General features: G+C 41.8%; 1 protein-coding gene across 1 annotated transcript in view; it reads right to left on the bottom strand.

Annotated features, from left to right (window-relative positions):
• Nucleotides 1-10,084: 10,084 nt before the first annotated feature.
• Nucleotides 10,085-17,198, bottom strand: part of LOC119424515 (metallophosphoesterase MPPED2) — a 139,748-nt gene continuing 132,634 nt past the window's right edge. The window contains exons 5-7 of the mRNA XM_037692002.1: nt 16,731-16,846; nt 12,671-12,784; nt 10,085-10,203 (exon numbers count right to left, since the gene is read on the bottom strand). Of these exons, the coding sequence (XP_037547930.1) occupies nt 10,085-10,203; nt 12,671-12,784; nt 16,731-16,846 (349 nt within the window). The remainder of the gene's footprint in view (nt 10,204-12,670; nt 12,785-16,730; nt 16,847-17,198) is intronic.

Genomic DNA, 17,198 nt, shown 5'->3' with positions numbered 1-17,198 from the left:
CCAATTATTTGAGGAAACTATGCTTTCTAGTTTTTATATTGCTTAAAAGGACAGTTTCCTCAAATGACTGGGTTGGACAAAAAGTAATCTATGGTGGCTAAGGCCACCATTGGCCACCCCCCTGGCTCCGTCATTATGTCTGGTGGTGGAAAACCACAAACATTCACTATTTAAATCCCTCAGTGACAGGGGACATTGATGAAGCACTTGTTCAAACTGATAGGCTCTTTTATCAGGCACAAAATGTAAAAAACATCAGTTAAACGTAGTTGGACACCTGAACCTCCTTAGTTGACCTCTTTCATTCCATGTTACATCCATCCATTAGCTTCCTCTTGTTCCAGAGTCGAGTCACAGGTCCAGACATCTTTTTCCACAGTCAAGTCTTACAGCTTCTCTGGGAGGACTCCCAATGGGTTCCCAGTCCAGCTGAGAGACATGCTCCTTCCAGCGTATCCTGGGGTTCTCCCTAAATACCTTACTAAGGAGGTGTCTGGCTCCTCTGGATGTGAAGGAGCAGCAGCTCTACTCCAAGTCTCTCCTGGATAATCAAACTTCTTACCCTATCTCTAAAGGAGTGTTCAGCTGTGGACAAAATTCCTTTAATTTGTGTACGTAGTCGCATTCTTTCGGTCACTACCCAAAGCTCGTGACCATAGGTGGGAATATGATCGCATGTGAACGGTAAACAAAGAACTTTGCCTAGATCAGCTCCTCCTTTACCACAACGGTCCGGCACACACTACACACTATTCCAGAAGCCTCAAGGGCTCTGCGTACTCCATCCAAAGCAGTGAAATTGTCTCTCATTGTCGTAGTTGTGTGATGAAAATCACATCACTTTGTCCTGAGAGCAGCTTCACCCGCCCCTTCTCGACACGAGGCCCGAGCCGAACTTTTCTCACAGAAGAGCATGTGCCCGAGACAGCGAGTCGACTGCTCGGCTTCAGATGGAGTCTGCCGAGCTCCTCATTCTTCCCTCACTCTTGAACAAAACCCCGAGACTCTTGAATTTCTCCACTTGAGGCAGAGTCTCTCTCTCTCATCTCAGAGTGCAATCCACCTTTTTCCTTTTCTGTTGCATTAATAAAAATCATGTTTTCTTATTGGGCCCTGTGTGCATACACATCTGGTCCAAACAGGAGCACCATCAGTTTGTCTTCTGTATAAATCACATGATCATTACTCTGCAGGTTGTAACCCTGAACAGACCCTCGCTAAAATATGAAACTAGCATTTCTTTAAGGAATGAACATGGTCTGCAACCTGGTATGCCTTGTAGAGTTTACAGTATGTGTTGGGAATGACTTTCAGCTACTACCACACCACACTGTGGATCTATATTTGCAAAAAATGACCAAAATGATGCAACATGTTGTCCATCTGGTGTTCTCCCACTCCTGTATTTGATGCCTCTTGGCCAGGTCATCATTGTAAATGAGAATTTGGTCTCAACTGACTAACCTGGTTAAATCCATCCATCCATCCATCCATCCATCCTTCCACCATCTTTACCCGATTCTTTCTTTTTGGGTCGTGGGAGGTCACTGGTCCCCATATCCAGCAGTCAATGTGCGAGAGACGGGGGACACCCTGGACAGGTCTCCAGTCCATCACAGGTTAAATATTGGTCAAATTCAATAAAATACAGTTTGATAACAGGCAGAAAAACAAACACATGAACAGACACACACCATTATTATCTTTAATAACAGGCGATAAGAACAGATCAGTTTATACCTAAAACTGAAGTCAGATTTGAACCAGTAAATAAACTTCAAGCTTTCAGCGCTCTGTTGTCTAAAATCAATTACTGCATTTATTATAGCTGAAGTTTAATCACACCAACACAAACTTTTCTGATCGATCCTGAGAATTGAAATAAAATTTTAAAAACTTGAGATACACAAACTTCCAAGATCAGCTGATAAGATATTTGTTGAACAGAATTTCTGAGTGTTTCCTCAACTGCAGGACTTGAAGTTGAAATTTAAGCTGATGGTTGAGGTGAGCAGCTTCTCCTCAGTGTTTTTAAACTTCAACTAAAAAAGAATCCAGTCAATCATGGCTGAGGACGTAAATGAAGTGATTTCAAACAAACACAAACCTGGAGCCTGTGACAAAGAAGGAGTGCTCCTGCTGACACAAGTCAGATTACTCTTCTCATGTTTCTGTTTTGATAGCTGCAATACTTGACCTGGAAACTGATCTCAGTTAAATATCTTTGAATTTGTCTTAATTTGTAAATTATGAGAAGAGGTGAGGATGAAAAACATTTAAAGGCTGTTAATGGTTGGTTTCTGTGCCACACAACAGACTTATTGTCCCACACTGCAAAGCAAAAAGGGTGAATTAGAAATTAATTCATTCTGTCCATGTTGAGAACAAGATAACTTGGAAAATAAGAGACATGCCGTTCCATTTTGGTGTGTTGCAGCATGTAGGCATAAAAAAAATCACTATTAAAATTAGGTTGCCATGTCAAGCTCTGCAGAGAGTGGTGAAGGCTGCACAGAAGTCTGTTGGAGTCAGTCTCCCCACCATCACAGACATCTACACCGCCAGATGCAGGAAGAGAGCCACCTGCATCATGAAGGACCCCACTCACCCAGCACACACACTTTTTGCCCTGCTCCCCTCAGGAAGGAGGTTGAGGAGCATTAAGTGTAGAACCACTAGACTGAGGAACAGCTTCTACCCTGATGCTGTTAGACTCATGAATCTTTAACCAGGATAATCACTGTGAAAAAAATCAATGTAATGCCACTTGATTGTTGATATGTGCTGCTGACCATCCATGCTGCTGATCGTATGCTGCTGATTATTTCATGCTGCTGTGTTAATTTGTACTCATCTGCTCACAGACTCATGTTCGTGCTGCTGCTGTTCAGCATATTGTTTTTGTACTATTAGTGCTTAGTGTATTCTTAGTTTAGCGTATTTCTTAGTTCATATCTTAGATCTTATTACTATTTTTCTTTACAATTCATACTTTTGTTGGATGTAAGTGGGACCCTGTAGTGTGTACACAGTTTTGTTCCACCACATGTACCACATGAGATGAGAATGACAATAAAGAACCTTGACCTTGAAAATTCAAGATGGCCACCGTATATAAATATATATATGTATGTAAACTGGCCAACACTGTCATTTGAGGAAACTATGCTTTCTAGTTTTTACTGCATATTGTTTAAAAGTATAATTTCCTCATGTCTGGAGTGGCCGAAGATTAATCTTTGGTGGTCAGGGCCACCACTGGCCACTCCCCAGCTCCACCCCTGCACCTGTGGTGGATAAATTGCCCACCCCCACTCGTTAGGATTCGTCACTCTGCATCGCTTCAGACAAGCAAAAAATAAAATTAAAATAACCCTACTACTCATCTTCAGACAGTGTAACTCCTACCACTTTAATATCTTGCACCAAAACATTAACTTGCATTCTCTGTTCAGTCCCAGTCCAGTAAAACACTCAGCTCATAAACTACAAACATTCACTACTCAAATCCTGCAGCGAGGTGGGACATCGACTTGTTGATTTTAAATTACCATTCCAGCCGTTACTAACCCCCTAAAAATCCAGCCCTGCTTTCCAAATTGTTTTGTCCCACATCACTATATCTGATCTCTATCTGAACACATCGCTACCTGTTCTCTCTGCTGTAAGCACTAATCTTAATTAGTAATTAAGAGTATAATTATTCTATGCACCAGAATTATTCTGCAGGTGTGCACAGAGGAATGCTACATGTGGATACGAGTGGAAGGATCAGATCGTTAATTCATTTAAATCCTATTTTGTTCCACACCAGTTCAAACCCACCAGTTCCCATTACGTGGCAGCAATTCCACCTCTCTCAGGCTGTAGGTGTTGCGCTGCAGACTTAAAGCAGAAACTCTCAGGCACTGATTCTTTTTGATGAGTTCGTAAAATAAAAAACACAACAAAATGTGTGGACAAGTGAATAATGTTGAAAATCTGGGCTCTGCTGGAAGATGGAATAAACAGGAATGTGAGGGGAAGTAGAATGAGCACAGAGGCTTTTTGTTGGTTCATTTGTGTGTTAGCAAAACATCTCATAAACCACTGGACGAACATCTTGGTTTAAAACTCCAGCGTGGAAGATGGTGGGCAATATGCATTCCTAAGGATTGCTAGCTGAGGGTTATCTTTACTGGGTGAACTACAAACTGTCTAAACATGTAAATCTTAGACAAATAGCTTAAATTAATAATGTTGTTCTTGAATAAAACATATTTTGCAGCCCAGACTTTTAGCACTTTAGAGACTACATCCTATGTGTTTGAGACTCTTATTTTGAAGGACCAGCAGAAGTTCTGCCTCTGGGCACTTTGGTCTAGTTCAAACAAAAGCTTTTGTATCATTTAAACCAGGAAATGCTCCCTCATAACTCTTGGCTACAGTAGCAGTAATAAACTTGAAGCACAGTGGGGTTATCTCAACTTTTTATGGAAATATTTTGCTTTTATTCGTTTTTTTACTTTGATCTAGAACCTCAAAAACAACCCCCTTTTTTTCCTTCTGAGTGGCCTTAATACTTTGTTGTAACAATGTGAGAAATGTATAATTTAGCTGTTTCTCTGCAGTGCAGAAGCTGCACCGATTCTGAGAACATTTTCATCTTTCTGTGCACTTTTTGAAGTCGAGCAGCAGATGTTAAATGTTAAATGACTGAAACAGTTGGAGAAAACTAAAGTGTACTTCACAGCAATCTGACATCATTGTTTATCCCTTCATTCTTCCAGGTCTTGCTGTAACTGGTTGTTACAGGTTCAAATCTCTGCCGGCTTTGTTTGCAGTGCAGGACGTGTTACATTAGCAGGGTTAGAGCTCCTCCACCCCATCAAAAGAAACACGACACCTTTCCTGCATGGCAGCACAAAACACAAGGCTCAGGCCAAGTGGAAGAGCCAAGTGGGGAATTAAAGCCTTTCAGAACGGATTAACCCGACATCCTCCTCAGGTGGTTCAGAATGAGTTACTGAAAAAGATGAGCCGTGAGCTGATTCTCCCCTTTCTTTACAATCACTGCACACGTTCTCTTGTTTCTTTAAACAGGCGAGATGAAGAGTAGCACATTTCTGAAGATGGTTTTAGCTCAACTTTATGTTTTCCAGGTCGCTGCAAAAGAAAAAAAAACTTGATAAACCATTTAGATATTTTGAATGAATTCAAGGTGTTCTTGGTGTGAAGTCGAGCTCGTTCCCCATACTCGGGTTAAGGTTATTGTGCAACTTTTCCTGGTGGTTGGACTCCCACCAGGGCTTCCCGTCACCACTCATCCTGTTTTAGATGTCAAAGCAGTCTAGAGGAGAATTTCAGGTTGTACACCTTATGTTTGCTTGTTTGCAGACGATGTGGTTCTGTTGGCATCTGTAAACCTTGACCTTAATGTTACACCGGAGTAGAGCTGTCATTTCTAACCTGAGCCCGGCCCGACCCAGATTAGGGCTGGGTTAGACCATAATAATGTGTGGGCCGGGTCTGTTATTGCGTCAGCGGACGCGCACGCCTGATGATCCAATTATATGGCAACATGGCTTGCCATACTTTACCTGCCGCACGCGGCCATTTGACCGCACCGCGAGCTGACCGGCCTTGAAAGCGGTAAAAAGTTCAGTTAAAGTAAAGAAAGACATTCAAACAGATGAGACACCTTTGTTCTTTCCTTTAGAAGGTGGTGGTGTAAGTTAAAAAAGATTCAGCTGCACTCAGTGGACGCGTGCAGCCGACGACCCAAACAGGTGAGATCCCAAAATATCAGACATGTCAGAGCAGGATCCATGTCTGAATAATGCAGAATGCAGGCAGAAGCAGGGATTTAATGTGCTTTAATGGCCATGAAAGGACAAACACCCCCTCAGCTCTGATCTTCTGCCCACTTTATTCAGCTGCGTGTGTCCGTCAACCATTAACAACTATATAAGCAGTCAAAGCTTAAAAAAATGTCAGGGTGGGGGTCTGGTTTGGACCTGTAATTACAGTTAACTCATCGGGTCGGGTGGGGTCCGAAAGCAACTCTACACTGGAGCAGGTTGCAGCCCAGACAAGACTCAGCTCCTCGAACTCCGAGGCCACAGTTGTCAAGTGGAAACTAGTACACCACCTACGGCACATTGTATGCCTGTCAACAAATGATTATGCAGCAATACAGCAATCTATAGCAACTGCCAGGACAAAGACCTTGTGTAATATTTAACCTTGAATTTGTAGCTAGGGATATGAAAAAGTATTCGACACTCAGGCGGCTGTGACTGAGTGGTTAGAGCAGTCGTCCTCCAATGTGAGAGTTGGGGGTTTGAATCCACCAGCAGTCACATGTCGAAGTGTCCCTGGGCAAGACACTGAACCCCTCAATGCCTCTGATGTGTGTCCCATCGGTGAATGAATGTGATAAAGATCTGATTCGTCTCATTAGAATGATTTGTTCAATTAGCTTTGTAGAGATCTAGTAGTGTTGTATAAACGGGTAAATGAGGACACAGATTGTAGTGTAAAGCACTTTGAGTATCTTGAAATAAGATAGAAAGGTGCTATATAAGTACAGTCCATTTACCATTTACTCCGCCTAGTGATGTTGCATATGTGTATAAAGTTTTGTTAAATTATCTTGAGCAGATCAGAAGTTATGAGTGGGACGAGCCAGTTTTCGTACTTGCTGTACCAGAATATGTCCCGCCTTCGATGGGTGTATATAAAGGAGAAAAGCTCCCTCCAGGTTGGGTTGACTTCCTGCCTCAAGCAGAAAGTTTCAGGTGTCCAGGAGTTTCCTGATGCACGCTCAGTAATCAAGGTAGAACAATCCAACAAAGTTAAGTCAGGTCCTCTGGATGGATTCTTCTTGTTCAAATGTTTCATCTTTTATCCAAAAGACTTCATCAGTCATCATTCCGTATGTTGAGGGAGTATCAGAGAAACTGAGACGTTTATTTTCTAAACATAACGTCCCAGTGGCTTTTAAACCCCAAAATACATTACGGCAAAGACTGGTTCATCCCAAAGATCCAGTCCCCCGGCACAAACAGAGTAATGTTGTGTATGCTGTTCAGTGTCAGGAGGGCTGTGATCTGTCTTACATCGGGGAAACAAAACAGCCACTGGCCAAAAGGATGGCCCAGCACAGAAGATCAACATCATCAGGCCAGGACTCTGCGGTCTACACTCATCTCCAGGCCAGCGGTCACTCTTTCAGGGATGAAGATGCCTCCGGGTTCAACTGTCCCCCTCTTACAATGCTGTGATTGCTAGTATCACTCAGCCCTCTGTGAATAGTAAACAGCCATCAGGTGCTAATGATCCATTGTTAGGCTGATGGTCCTTCTTGAGCATGTGATCAGCTGGTTTTGGTTGTCAGCAGCAAACTGGTTGATCCACTCTGAGAAGGTGCTATTTAAGAGACTGAGCTGAAAACAGCACCTGACTGAGGAAGTCTCTCGGATGAAAGACGAAACGTTTCTACATTTTTTGTTGTTGTTTTGCTTTGTTTTGTTTTTTGAATGTTCAGAGGACCAGATTTAACTTTTAGATTTTTCTACCTGGATTATTGAGCATGCATCAGGATCCTTCTTCACTCTCATAAAAGACGAAACATTTCAATAAGAATCCGTCCAGAGGACCTGACTTAATTTTATGTCCAGGAGTTTGTTCACGAGTGATGGTAAGATTGAGCAGGACATGGACCTCACAGTAACAAAAGTCTTGCTGCCATCCGTCTTCTTCTGGGTGGAAGAAAGCCGTGCTGAAAGATGAACCTCTTGATTTAAATGTTCCAACATTCCTGCGTTCATAAAACATGGATTAGGAACAAAAAGCGCCGTAACTGAGACAAGCGGCTGAAATGAGCTCCCTCTATAGTTTTGCTGGGCTCAGCTTGGAGAAGGTGAGGAGCTCTGTCACCCAGGAGATTTTCTAGTAGAACCACCGCTCAACCACATCAAAAGGAACCAGCAGAGGTAGTTATGTCTGAGCACATCCAACTGGGTGGAGGTCCCAAGGACAACCCAGAACACGTCCTGGAACGATTATATTTCCTCTCTGGCCTGGGAGCACCATCAGGAGGAGCTGGAGATTGTTGCTGGGGTCAGGAAGATCTGGGTTCTCCTCCTGGGCTCTACCTCCATGACTCAACCACAAATAAGCAGAAGAAAACAGGAGGGTAAACAATTTAGAAAAAAGTTCTTAAGTGTGTCCATTCCCTCGGAGAAAACGGTTATTTTCAGACACAAAGCCTACTTTGTCCCCCCCGACTATTTATTGTGTAGTTCTTGTGTGTTCATTGTGTTTTTGCTGGAATCCACTCGTTATCACTTGCTTGGCATGGAAAAGAGCTTCTTCACATCAGAAGCTGAGCCGAGAGGGTCTGAGCATCTGATCAGGATGCTTCCTGGACACCTGCTGCACATCCCACAGGGAGGAGACCCTGAAGAAAGTCCAGACCTCACAGGAGAAATTATTCATCCTCTTTGGCATCCCCCCGGAGTGGTGTTTTGGAAAGGGATGTTTGGGTTTTGGGATCCCCCCAGGAGTGGTGTTTGGGAAAGGGATGTTTGGGTTTTGGGATCCCCCCAGGAGTGGTGTTTGGGAAAGGGATGTTTGGGTTTCTCTCCTGAACCTGTTGACCCCCTCGACTTGACCGCAGGAGGAATCTGATGGTCTGCCAACAACGCGATACGTCCAGAAAAATAAAAGCAGTTTCATATGTAAAAATCTTGCAATTTTATTTGCATATAAAGGCAGCTAAATATATCACAATAAACTGAAAGAGAACTAACATTTCCATGAAGAGGGATACAATCAGAGAAAAAGAGCGAGAGAGGAACAGAGCACAGAAAGAGCATTTACAGCTGTCGAAGACGAGTTGAAACAACTATTGGCAACATTTTTTTTGTGCTAGCAAGATTGCATTTACACACAGTGCAAAATTGAAAAAAAAAAAAAAGCAACACAAATACTATCAGATTACACTTTAAAGGACATCGTCTCCATGTTTAGGCAGGTGTGTTGAGAACAAGCAGCACCTGTTGGATTGTGATCGACAAACTTTCCTCTCATTCAAAATAAACTCCTACATAAAGAGTTGTTACAACAAAAAAAAATCGCAATGAACGTTTGATGAGAGCGTTAAAGATACAAGGAAAAAATGCACCTTTTTAGTCTTTTTTCTTCCGTCAAATAACTTTTCGTACAGATGTTTATATAATTTATATATTTTTATACACACATTTCCAAATTAGATGAGAGATCCATGAAGGGGTGATGGAAAGTGAAAAAAATCTGGCTGTAACTGATAGCTTTCCGTCCCTGCATTGGTCAGGTGTTGTTCTGCGGGGATGATGGGTAATAAATAAGGACTTTCCTCTGAGCTTGCAGAGAGAGGGGCTCTAGCTGAGAACATTAAAGCTAGTTTAAGGCAGCGTCCCTGTCAGCCAAAAAAAAAAGAACTGACGAGAAATCAAAAAGACTAAAATAAACATGAGACAACATATCGTCTGGCCAAACCAAACGTAAAGCAATTGTACAAATTCACAAAGCATCAATTATTTTACAGTTCTGACCAATATTTATCAAGAGCAAGATTGTTTAACCACAAAACCTCAGAGAAAAGGAGAATACTGGTGTGAGCCCGACTCACGTGAACAGAAACATTCTGTTGTTTGCTGTGGTGAAAAGTTGCAGAGGTTGTTCCTCTGCTTCCGTCTGGCGTTCTGCACTAAGGCATCGTGTTTTTAAAGGATCAGCTCTTCCTGTAGCTGACAGGAGACGAAGGAGCGTGAGACGAAGACTGGCTGACAGTAAAACTCTTACCTGATCAAAGCAGGCTTCTTCATGGATTAACTCGCCTCCTTCATTGTTTTCCACACTCTGTGGGTCTGAGCAGGAAACCTGCACCGTTGGCACAGTTTAGAAAAGAAAAACGAAACACCGGTATTCTCCTTTAAAGCTCCCAGACGACCTCCCCCCTTCCCGCAAAGAAACACTTTTTTTTTTTAAAAATCGAAATATTTATAGAAAAGAAGTAGTTTATTTGTTTGAGACAGTCCTCAGCCCCGGTCTTCTGGTCTCAGGAGCTGGAGGGGTTGGGCAGGTCGAACACGATGGGGGGGTTGGTGGGTTGGAAGCTGACGGTGCAGGTGGACGCGTTGATGAACGTCGTGTAGCCGTCCGTCATGATCCCATAACCTGGGACAGGAAACAGTGAAGTTTTCATCAATTACCACTTGTTTATTTCACTCATCCAACTCATTTCATTCAGTGTTGAGCAACTGGAATGTTTTTTAGTAAAAATGCACCAATCCACTTTTTCACTTCCGATACCTGGTGTTTAGTATCAGTCGATACCGATCCGATACATAAAAACAGTGCAGAATTAACTTAAAACATGTTTTTTAAACGCAGACGTAAATGTACTGAATTACACATTTAGTGAGAACTCTGCACCAGTACAGCACACTCATGCCCTTTTCCAGCACGACTCAACTCAGCACGGTTCCAAGGCTTTTCCATTAGTAACGGTACGTAGAACTGGTCCCTTTTTTCAGAACCCTTGGCTCTGTGGTTCCAACCGGGCCGAGCAGGTAGCAAAACGTGACGTCAGAACACTGTCGGTCACTGATTGGTCGGGGCAGAGTCACTGGAGCTCTCAGAAACGCTTCAAAACACCGATCCGCCATTTGCAATTACTCTGAACTTGGAGCAGCGGCTGGGTCTATTTTAAAGAATTTAAAAACAATAATGACAACACCGTGTTTAACGCTGAAGTGCAGGCGTTTTTTTGTTTGGTGACCGACGACAAAATTCAGAGCAAGTGGAGTCACCGTGGAAGATTATACGAGCTGCCGACCTGTTGAAGCACGCGAGGCCAGGGTCTGGGCCTCGGCCTCGCGTGCTCACAAAGGCTGGAATCTGAGCCCTGGCAGACGGGTGGACCGGGACGGGTTTGGGACAGAGGGTGGAAACATTTTTAAAAAAACATTTTATGTATAAAAAATAATGTTTTTTTTTAAATCAGTGAAGATTAAAAATAAATAAACGTGCCAGCTTTATCATGAAATCCTGTTTTCAGTTTGACTTTATTAAATAATCCGTTGAAAAATCATAAAAAGACAAAATTATTGGATCTCTCAGGAATATTTCCCTCAAATATGTTTAAAGAAGAGCTACAGACTTTAGTTCAACTTTATTCTAACCCACAGATGTACACATCACAAAACAAGAATTACACTTTAAATCAAAGCTAAAATAAAATAATCTGTATACAAGGAACAAAGCCACATTTCTAAATTGAAAAATAAAAGTAGACACAATGAGTGCAAATACATCAAATGATGAAGAAAAACATGGAATTTTAAATATATAGATGCCAATTGCGTGTCATGTCCAATCTTATTTTGAAAAACTGGGAAAGAGCTAGTCAGCAAAATTTGTATGGGGGGGTGGGCACACTAGTGGGTGGGTAGGGGGTCTGGGGGTCCTCCCCCAGAAAACTTTGAATAAAGTAGATGCAATTTCCTGCATTCTGGTGTATTTTAATGGGTTGTTAAACGTCTATGTTTACGTACATGTATAAACACTTGATTCAATAACTATTTTAGAGAGCAATAAGAAGTAGCCTGACCAACAGCTCTCCTTGTGTGAATAGAGCACGCTCTGCTTCTCTCACACATCCTAACTGCCCCCTACCTTGGTCGATAACTGCTGGTACTAATGCAGTGCTAAGCTAACGGCATGCAATACAGACATGCTAGCTAAGATGCTACAGACATAGTGCTCTGCTTCTCTCACGCTTCCTAACCCCCTCCCATCCTAGTCAATAACTGCCGGCACTAACATAGCACTAATCTAGCGTGAAACACAATGGTGTCTCCCCCTCCTCCCCGCGCTCCGTCCACAGAAAACACCCCCAGAGAGATGAGAGCAAGTGACCTCGAGGAACCACTGCATGCCGTGTGGTGAGTTGTTGTAGGTAACCAGGAAAACCTGGAGTGGATTTTTAATGGTTCGAGTATTCTCTTATTAATCAAGTGGGATGGATTTGTTCATGAAGCAATAGAAACAGGGTGAACTAATATTTCATGGTAAATGTGTGTGTGTGTGTGTGTGTGTGTGTGGGGGGATGTCCAAACCAATATTTTTTAACTATGAGGGGGACATGTCCCCGTCACATATAATTGATGTCACACCCATGGTTTTGATTATACAGACTAGTCACATAAAATATTACTTCTTGTACCTTAAAATGTCAAAAATTATTGCCCATCTTTAAATGTCAAGGTCTCTGATCAGAACAAAGATTGTGGTTCTGCATGACCGACGAACTGGATCCAAGAATCTCATTTTCAAATGATTTCATGATTACTACAGAACTCTGAGTACGACCCAATCTCATATTAGGTTTTTGTTGTCACAGAAAGAAATGTCCTACTTTGTGCAACAGTAAGGAAAAGTATCCTGATGCATGCTCAATAATCCAGGTAGAAAAATCCAAAAACGTTAAGTCTGGTCCTCTGGACATTCAAAAAACAAAACAAAGCAAAACAAACAAAAAAAAGGTAGAAACGTTTCGTCTCTCATCCAAAAGAAAAGTAAGTTTAGTTTTTTCTTTCTGAACGGTTCTGAACGTGATAAAGGTTTGCAAAGTTTCCAGTACCTTCATGTATGCCTCCGAAGGCATGAAGTTTGGGTCGGACCCTCTTCTGGACCGTGTTAAGCAGCTCCACGCAGCCGACCCGCTGCAGCTCTTTAGGAACCCAGTCTCTGAAACCTGCAAACATATTCATAACATCTGTTTGTTGATTATTTTAATAAAAGTTGAGAAATCAAAAGCAAACACACGTTTCCTAAATGTGTCACGATCTTAACACAATATGTGACCCCCCAGTGGCAAAACGTGAAAGAGTTCAGGCTGCGGTGCTGAGTAAGGGATATACTGATTGTTGCTGTCATTTAGACTGTGGTGATAATTTATCCATAAAGACACCATCTATTGATCCCAGCAACCAGAATAGTTTATAATCCTTATAATCAACCTTTAAACCAAAGTTCTCTGACAGGTATATTTTCAGAAATAATGCTTTGTCTTTAAACTCTTATAAATTACTTTAAATGGATTTATTTATTTTCTGCTGACAGCTGGATCCCTCCGTATAATGGTTGGTGTTACAGTGAAGCTGAGGCATCCCCCTTCAAACAACAACAACAACAACAACAACAACAACAACAACAACAACAACAACAACAACAACAACACCTTGACTATTCAAACTGGAACAAAACTATCTTGTTGCCAGGTTATAAACTCACAAATAAAAAACCAAACAACAATGTATCATTGTGAAGGTTTTGAGAAGATGAATGTAAAAACCCTCTATATTGAGCATTTCTTCATTGTGACTCAGTCTGCCAGCACAGATCACACTTATATAAACTGTCAGTACTAAGACAAAACCATCTTAATTACCTCACTGTCTGAAAAATGTAAGGGATAATTGATTTATTCTGCGAGAAACTTGTCGATTAGCTTCTTGGGCCCATGCAGATTCAGAAATTCAGTATGGCCTTGCTAGGTGTCATCATTAAATATAAAATGAATATATTGAATTTGTATTAACTACAAAAAGGTACGTACAGTTTCAAGCAGCTTTAGTCAACTCAAGTGCTGCTGAAATCCCAACATTAAATCAATTTAACGTCTGGTTCAGAGTCTGTCATTCACTGAAGGTGCACTTATTTATTCTCTGAACTTCAGTCTCATATATTTCAATGCATCAAATGAAAATCTGCTCTTTTCGATTACTGAATATGTTTTAGTGTTAGCACGGTGAGCAGCTGCACACTTAAACTAATTCAAATATAACTTTTAGCACCACTAGGTACACAGTAAATGCTTCTAACCAGCCACTAAGGAGCACAAGCCAGTGCATCTGTTGTGCTGGTCCCAAGCACAAGTAAATGGTGAGGGTTGTGTCAGGAAGGGCATCTGACGTAAAACACTTTTGTCAAAACTATAATGCGAGTTCATCAAAGTGACACCATACAGGATTAGTTGAGGCCCGGGTTAACAACCAGCCACCAGTGCTGTTGACAAATAGTGTGCCACGAGGAGGGAAACGTGTCAGGAGACTGAGGGAGAAGAGGAAAGGACTGAGGATGGACACTCTAAACGTGGGACAGTGACAGGCAAAGGTAGAGAGCTGGCTGACGTGATGCAGAGAAGGAAGGTAGATGTTTTATGTGTCCAAGAGACCAAGTGGAAGGTCAGCAATGCTCACAGCATTGGCTCAGGGTTCAAACTGTTTTACCATGGTGTGGATAGAAAGAGAAATGGAGTAGGGGTGGTCCTGAAGGAGGAGTTAGCAAAGAATGTAGTAGAGGTGAAAAGAGTGTCAGATAGTGTGATGTGTCTGATGGTAGAAGTAAAAGGTCTGACGCTAAATGTTGTCAGTGGATATGCTCCACAGGTGGAGGGGGATCAGATATGTGGATGCAGTCAGAGAAGACATGGAGGTAGTTGGAATGAGGACAGAGTGAGATGGAGGCGGATGACTTGCGGTGGAGACCTCTGACGAGGGAAAAGCCAAAAGAAGAAGAAGATATAATTGCTTAAAGAGGAGATAAGACAGGGCATATTTAATACAATTAAATAAAAAAAAGTATTTCCCTTCTCTGTTACTGAACCTATTGTTCCTAGGTGTAGTTGAGGGGGAATTGCTCTAAACTTCTTTGTTCATTAAAAAGAATACAATGTTTATACTATTTAGAAACAAGCGTTTGTTACAAGCTACAACAGTTAGCATATTAGCAGGTGAAATACATACAGCCTATGCAGGCTCTCTGCAGACGCTACTAAGCAGCTAATTATTAACCAAGATCAGCTTATCAGGTGATCCACCTTACACAGAGCACAACCACATAAAATCTGTAATATTCTGTGCAATAAGTATAATTAATTTAAAATAAATAAATTGATCTGGGTCTAGTTTAGTTTGTCATTTGTGTGAAGTTAATAAAAGAGGACGACAGTTCTTTGTTTCCATTTTCTTTTAAAGGGAGTACATGGCAGTCGACCAAACACAAAATTTTCTCTTAAAGGGGAAATTTCAGCTTTCTCAGTTTTTATTAAACTCGCTGCTCATGGCATATCATGTCCATAATGTCCTCTACATAACTATTACAGTAGTCACTCGTTACTTGGCGGTTCAACTTTCGCAGACTCGCTCTTTCGCGGATTTTCAAAGTAAGATTGAACAAAAGAAAAAAACTTGTACAGGACACATGATTGTCAACTTTAATATTACTCACGTGATTGGGACTGTAGTACGGGATACTGTACAGTAAAAAGTTTTAGAAAAAATAAATACTTCAGACAGGCACTGCCATTTTGTAGTTTTCTTTGAATAAATCTACACCGTATCCCCGCTCAGAAAGACTACATTTCCCAGAAGCCAACAGTGCCCCACCCAGAAGCTTCATTTTCTTCTGCTGAAAGACGTAGAGGGAATGTTTGGATCTTATCCGAAAAAGTTTGGCATTTGTTACAGTGACTTTGGTGCCCAGCGGATGCAGAGCCGCTTGGAACCCACCGAACCAGACCAGAACTGGACCAGAACTGGACCTCCAGACCCATCTGTGAATCTTGAGCGCTGGCAGCTGGCCCACAAGGACTTTTGAGTGGGACGTGCGCTGCAGTAGGTCCGGCGCTCCACCTGGAGCCCACTGCCACCACCCCGAGTAAAATTTAGTAGCTACATATACAGTACTGTACATATGTTGTTAAAATGACGTAGGCTTAAGAGTTCAGAACATTGCAGAGTGTGGGAAGTGTTTATAAAGCCTTAAAATATATAAATACTAATATATAAAAAATATATACATTAAAAAAAATGTGTATATATATATATATATATATATATATATATATATATATATATATATATATATATATATAAAATAGTGACTGTCAACATGTTTATTAGGTCACAGTTGTGACAAATGTTTGCATCAAGTTTGTTTATAGATTCTACCGGGACTTTTTCCTGTTTCTACACATTTAATGACTTTTCTAAACCAGAAGCTCAAAAACTAAGCCATGTTGGAGAAACCCCCATGCCTGCCTTTTAATCTAAACTCAGATGAACCCCCTTCCTCATGTCTCTTCCAGACTTGAGCAGCCTCGACTCCCCCTCCTTACTGTCGGTCTTCCTAGTCCCCCCCACCCACCCCCCCAGCACTGCCATCCTCTTGTACGCTCCCTCTCCAGTCGTTTGCAGTGTCTGTCACACTGCTGCAAAATCGAGTTTCCATGCAATCAAACAGCCACAGCGGCTGCTCCAGAAGCAGCAGCAACTCTCCGTAGGCAAAAAGCGAAGGAAATCACTCAATAAAGCCAGATGGAGAGCGCCGAGGAGAAAATAAATAAATAAAAAGCAAGCAAGAGAGGAGAAGAAAAAACAACTGGGACCCAAACAGCCAGGAGGAAATTCTAATCACGCTGCGACGAAAACCTAAATAAAATCTAACATATGTACATTTTTTATAAAATCAAACACCAATATTGAGTTTAGATGGAAAACAGTGTTGACAAGGTGCTGAAGGCTCTCGGTCCCACACACACCTGGCTCCGTGGAGCTGCTTCAGCCAGACTTGGAATAATGAGGCACAACTTGGGCTCGTAGAACAACGAGGGGCTGTGATTGGTTAATTGGACTCACCGAGCGGAGGTCCGTGGGTCATCAGGATGTCGATGCCCTCGGGGACGAGGTTCCATTTATCCAGCAGAGACTGACCCCGAGGCAGGTTGAACCCCCAGCCGTTAAACCACGGAGTCCTGCAGAGACACGGGGGGGTCACATTAGCATCAGTCACTCCATTATTATTATCATGGCATACATCAACAAGCATGTCCAGAAGCAATAAACACAACGGGCTTTTATTTTACACTTTATGACTAAATAAAAACTACAAGATGGAAAAAGATTTAAAAAGTTCGACCTTTGCGTTTTATTTGCTGTTCATAAATCATGTCTGATTGCTGAAACGTTTTAAAGGAACTGTTCATTTTTTAAATTTTATTTAAAAGCTGGTTATGTTAAGTGAGTATAAGCAGTCAGTATCTTCTCTGCAGCAGATAGAGAACAGAATGATCTCAGTTTGGAGAATCAGGGAGAACTCCAGAGGGT

The sequence above is a fragment of the Nematolebias whitei genome, chromosome 2, assembly GCF_014905685.2.
Source record: "Nematolebias whitei isolate Nwh7 chromosome 2, NemWhi1, whole genome shotgun sequence".
Lineage (NCBI taxonomy): Eukaryota > Metazoa > Chordata > Actinopteri > Cyprinodontiformes > Rivulidae > Nematolebias > Nematolebias whitei.
The sequence above is the reverse complement of the archived record's forward strand: the minus strand, read 5'-3'. Positions and strand labels throughout refer to the sequence as shown.